The sequence below is a fragment of the Salmo salar genome, chromosome 20 (genome assembly GCF_965601325.2).
Source record: "Salmo salar chromosome 20, fSalSal1, whole genome shotgun sequence".
Classification (NCBI taxonomy): domain Eukaryota; kingdom Metazoa; phylum Chordata; class Actinopteri; order Salmoniformes; family Salmonidae; genus Salmo; species Salmo salar.
In genome coordinates, this window is record NC_138310.1 from 54414416 (window position 1) to 54420578 (window position 6163).

The following is a 6163-nucleotide window of genomic DNA, read 5'->3' on the forward strand; positions in this document are numbered from 1 at the left end:
GAGGGTTGATGAATGGGTTAATAAGGAGGAGGTGTCAGTGTGTTGGCAGGCTGTGACCCGTAGAGTTTCATTAGAGACGGTGTTAGATGGATGGGAAGCTACTCAGCACCTCTCAGGCTGAGCCCCATCAACACCCTCCCATCACAGAGTATGTACACACACACACACACACACACACACACACACACACACACACACACACACACACACACACACACACACACACACACACACACACACACACACACACTGGAGCATTGGGAGGGGGTATGACTGTGGAGAAAAAAACGAAACTTCATGAGTTTATACTTGAATTCTACGGTTGTTTATCAGTCATGCCATCTAAACATAAGTTGGTTCTTTATAGACTAGACTTCTTCCACCAATACCAACTTCTGTCCCCTCACATGTAACAATCCTTGATAATAAGCAAGAGGGTAGGAATGGGCCTTCAACGGCTGAGTTGGTAGAGTATGGTGCTTCTATCATCAGAATTGTGGGTACTGTTATCTGCACCAACAGTATTATCAAATAATATCTACTGCTATATACTGCTAAGTTGTAATAGTTTTATAATAAACCTATATTAACTCTACTATAAACTTTTATTTGCTGCTATCTACTGCTCAGTTGTAATAGTTTTGATAATAAACCTATACTAACTGGACTATAAACTTGTATCCACTGCAATTTGGTTTTGGTTTGTTTTTAATGTGTTTTGCAACATGATCCTCTTATTGTTTTCTTGGTTTGTCTTAACTGTTCTTTTTTGTTGTTGTTAATGACTGAGTTCGATTCCCCAGGCCACCCATACCAAAAATATATACGCGCATGACTGTAAGCTGCTTTGGATAAAAGCATCTTTTAAATGGCAGATATTGTTATTATATTATTCCTATGGATACGGCACGTATACGATTTCTTCCCAGACGAGACATGGTGAAGCTCTTTTGGTGAACATCTCAAGGCAACTTTAGATTAGAGTTGAAGATTGCAATTAGCATGGTGTTGAAGAGCTTTTCTTTTTATCAATAGCAGCAGCGGCTCTCTGTCGGATGTCTGTCCTCACTCAATAACGGAGGACAACTAGGGTAATTAATGACCTACTTCTAAAAAGTGAAGTGCATCTCAATGAAAATACACATTGTGCATCCTATTATGGCATAAAACTGTAAAGAATTGTCTGAAAGCGGTAGTAAAGGTTTTCATTCCTCCTCTGTCACATCTCATGTGCATGTATCTATGTACATGTGCAGAGTGTGTGTTTTATCCCTCTCAGTGTGTGTGTGTGTGTGTGTGTGTGTGTGTGTGTGTGTGTGTGTGTGTGTGTGTCCTTGTGTGTGTGAGTATGTTAATATTGCATGTCAGTGGCTTTATTACAGTGTAATGGATGAGGTGGGATCGAGGGTCCCTTGAGTGTCCCAGCCTGTATAAAGCCTGCTTGGTGTTCCAGTCCTCTGTGTCCCAGACCCAGTCAGTGGTACACTGAACCACACAGACACTCTGCTTCTCCAAGGACAGCTAACGGTCTGAGACTAAAACAGGGGATTTGATGTGGTCAAAGTTCTACTCTAAACTGGACATCAGACTGGTCAGTGAACAGAAGACCGATTGATGGAAATTGAAAGTAGAGAAATCTGAAGCATTTCCCACCACTGGAGATTCTGACTGTAACACAAACAGTATGGATGGTACTGGAGCTTCACTGCATTAGTTTGAATTCATGGTTCCTACCTGACTTTTCTTGTGAAATCCTGTTTTTCATGTGTTTTTTTTCCTCCTCTCCTCTCCAGTTCCCCAGCTGTCTCACAGGTGTGCCCTCACGCTGCCCTGCTGTGCAGAAGCTGGTGGGGCCACCTGTGCCAAAGCCCCCCAGGTCACGGGGGTCACAGTTCAGCTGGAGATGCACGCGCTGTGGCAACAGTTTGACCAGCTGGGCACAGAGATGATCGTAACCAAGGCTGGGCGGTAGGAACATGCTAACACAAATGGACACACACACACACACACACACACACACACACACACACACACACACACACACACACACACACACACACACACACACACACACACACACACACACACACAGACACACACACATACACACACACACACACACACACGTAAACACACACACATAAACACACACACTCACTGTGGTTGAACTAATCACATATCACTGTGTTGCTGCTGAGTCATGCATGGTCCTTGTAGGAGGATGTTCCCTACCTTCCAGGTGAGTATCTCAGGGATGGACCCTGCAGCGGAGTATGTGCTGCTCATGGACTTCATCCCTGTGGATGACAAGAGATACAGGTGAGTTTTCTCCATAGAGTTACATAGAATGTGATTTATAGGCTCTGTGGTTTTACCCACACTCTGCCAGCATAAGAGACATACACTAGATCTACACATAAGAGTGTTTGTGGGGAATCCTCATACAGTATATTGTGGTTATGATGTACAGTACATACCCTGGCAGCCTCTTCTTGATTGTACTACATAATATGTACCAGATAATGCACAAAATCTTAATCAGTGCCAATTGAGAATGTATTGAGTAGAACTTTCAGCCTGATGTAACAGAACTTTCAATAGTGGAGTGACACAACTTGCAACCAATGAATATAGTATCTTTGCTCTCCTGTATGTAGATATGCGTTCCACAGCTCCTCGTGGCTGGTGGCAGGCCGGGCCGACGTGGCGGCCCCGGGGAGGATGCACTTCCACCCAGACTCCCCCGCCAGAGGGTCCCAGTGGATGAAACAGATGGTCTCCTTCGACGCACTCAAACTGACCAACAACCTGCTGGATGACAATGGACATGTAAGACAAGCACACACACATACACACACACTCACCGACCAGTCCAGACACAGACACACACACACACCGACCAGTCCAGACACAGACACACACACACACCGACCAGTCCAGACACATACACACACACACACACCGACCAGTCCAGACACAGACACACACACACCGACCAGTCCAGACACAGACACACACACACACCGACCAGTCCAGACACAGACACACACACCGACCAGTCCAGACACAGACACACATGCATGCACATACACACACATCTTTACAATCAGTACTTGCTTGTGTCCTTTATACATTCTTTGTATGTCTGAGTCTTTGTACCTGTGTGTGGATGTAATGTGCATTGTGATTGTTTGCCAAACACCCAGATGATCTTGAACTCCATGCATCGTTACCAGCCTCGATTCCATGTGGTGTATGTGGACCCACGGCGGGATAGCCAGCTTCATGCCCACCGCAACTTCTGCACCTTCTCCTTCCCTGAAACACGCTTCATAGCCGTCACTGCCTACCAGAACCACAGGGTAATGTAATGACTATGTTATAACGGTCACTTCATATGATGTTGCAGAGACAAAATAGTCCAGTCTTGTATGAATTATGTCTATTGGAGATTCACCCTACATACTGCCTTGAAATTGATGACAGATAATGTTCTCTCTCTCTCTCTCTCTCTCTCTCTCTCTCTCTCTCTCTCTCCCTCTCTCTCTCTCTCTCTCTCTCTCTCTCGCTCTCTCTCTCTCGCTCTCTCTCTCTCTCTCTCGCTCTCTCTCTCTCTACCTAGGAAAGGGCAAAACATACCCCATATTAATTTATGTAGCATTAGAAAAAAGTTAAAATGTGAAATGCTTGATAGAGTATGTGATGTAAACAGAGAGGTCTACTTTCATGGGGACCTGAATATTGACAGATTTTCATCAAGCTGTCCACTCAAGGGGAAGATTATCACTGTAACCAGTCCCTGTAATCTGGTTCAGGTTATTAATCAATTTGCCAGGTTGTTTATAAACACAACAGGAACTATATCATCCACATTTTTACTAATACTGTAGAACTTTGTTCTAAAGCTGTATCCGTGCCCAGTGATCACAATACAGTTGCTATATCCGCAGTTCCGAAAGCTGGGCCTAAAATAGTGTGTAAGAGATCATACAAAAGATTTAGCTGACTCTTATGTGGATGATGTTAAAAATATTTGTTGGTCTGATGTGATAAATAAGGAGCATCCAGACGCTGCACTTGATGAATTTATTAAATTGCTCCTTACAATTTACAATTACAATTATTGATAAACGTCCACTTGTTAAGAAACTGTTAGAACTGTTAAGGCTCCATGGATTGACGAGGAATTTAAAAACTGTATGGTTGAAAGAGATGGGGCAAAAGGAGTGGCTAATAAGTCTGGCTAACTTACTGCAAATTGAGAAATTATATGACTAAACTTAACAAAAAGAAGAAGAAACTGTATTATGAAGCCAAAATCAATGATATAAAGATGATCACATTACTTTAAATGATATTATGGGCAGAAAGACAAATTCAACTCCATCTTTCATCTAATCAGATGCCTTATTCATCACAAAACCATTTGATGTTGCCAATTACTTTACTGATTACTTAATTGGTGAAGTGGGCAAACTTAGGCAGGAAATGCCAACAACAAATAGTGAGACATTGTATTCATGCATAAAAAAAATGAATAATGAAAGAAAAGCATTATATGTTTGTATTTGGTAAAGTTTGTGTGGGAGAGGTGGGGAAATGATTGTTATCGATCAATAATGTCAAACCTCCTATCTGTCATATATTTAATCTGAGCCTAGCGGAAAGTGTTTGTCCTCAGGCCTGGAGGGAAGACAAAGTCATTCCGCTACCAAAGAATGGACCTTAACTGGTTCTAACAGCCAACCTATCAGCTTGCTGACAGCTCTTAGCAAATTGTAGGAAAAAACTGTGTTTGACCAAATACAATGCTATTTCTCTGTAAACAAATTAACGACAGACTTTCAGCATATCGTGGATTCAGAGCTATCTAACAGAACAGAGCGTTTTCTTTAATGGAAGCTTCTCTAATGTTAAACAGTGTTGTAAAATATAAAATGACCTGCCACTGGCATTAAACAAAGCCTGTGTGTCCATCTATGCTGATGATTTCTCCTGTACGTGTCAGCAACCCCAGCTAGTGAAATCACTGCAACCCTAAACAAAGAGTTACAGTCAGTTTTAGAATGGGTGGCCAGTAATAAACTGGTCCCGAACATCTCTAAAACTAAGAGCATTCTATTTGGTACATGTATATCATTCCATGTTCTAAAACTCAGCTTCTGAATGGCATGGCTGTTTAGCAAGTTGAGTAGACTAAATTACTTAGTGTTTGTTACCTTAGATTGATTCAATGGTTGTACAGATGGGGAGGTGTCTGTCCGTGACAAAGAGATGCTCAGCTTTTTGGACACTACACTTCTGCAGACTCTAGTTTTATCTTATCTTGATTATTGTCCAGTCATATGGTCAAGTGCCGCAAAGAAGGATCTTGATAAGCTGCAGCCGGCCCAGAACAGAGCGGCACGTTTTGCTCTTCATTGTAATCAGAGGGCTGATATAAATACTATGCATGCCAGTCTCTCTTGGTTAAGAGTTGAGGAAAGACTGACTGCATCACTTCTAGTTTTTATAAGTAATAATGTATTGTAAATTCCAAACTGTTTTCATAGTCAACTTATATACAGCACTGACACACAAACATACCCCACCAGACATGCCACCAGGGGTCTTATCACAGTCCCCAAATCCAGAACAAATTCAAGGAAACGTACAGTATTATAAAGAGCCATGATTGCATGGAACTCCCTCCCATCTCATATTGCGCAAGTGAACAGCAAACCTGGTTTCAAAAAGTGAATAAAGCAACACCTCACGGCCAAAACGGCTGCCTCCCATGTGACCTACTTTTTGTGTGTATGTGCTGAAATGTATGTGTAACTGATAGATACACACACACGCACACTACATGTTAATGTTTTTAAATGTATGTACATTTTAAAGTCTTTTGTCTATAATGTCTTTTTCATTATGTGTCAGACCCCAGTAAGACTATCTGTCGCCATTGGCGAGGGATCCTGTTCAAATCAAAAATGTCTCTCTCTCTCAGATCACCCAGTTGAAGATAGCCAGTAACCCGTTTGCCAAGGGCTTCCGAACTACTGATCCTGACGCCTGGTAAAATAAATAAACATGTTCTTTGTTCGTTAGTGTCTAGAATTTCAGAATGATTTTGGTGATACGTTGAACATAAAAGTCAAAGGACAACAACCGTATTCAGACA

General features: G+C 42.1%; 1 protein-coding gene across 1 annotated transcript; it reads left to right on the forward strand.

The window, feature by feature from the left end:
* Window positions 1-1684: 1684 nt before the first annotated feature.
* LOC106580899 (T-box transcription factor TBX1-like) lies at window positions 1685-6103 on the forward strand. The gene is made up of 6 exons (XM_014162431.3): window positions 1685-1691; window positions 1794-1968; window positions 2218-2319; window positions 2658-2829; window positions 3207-3362; window positions 5990-6103. Exons 1-6 carry the CDS (start codon window positions 1685-1687, stop codon window positions 6059-6061), a joined length of 684 nt encoding a protein of 227 aa, XP_014017906.2. The 3' UTR covers window positions 6062-6103.
* Window positions 6104-6163: the final 60 nt, after the last annotated feature.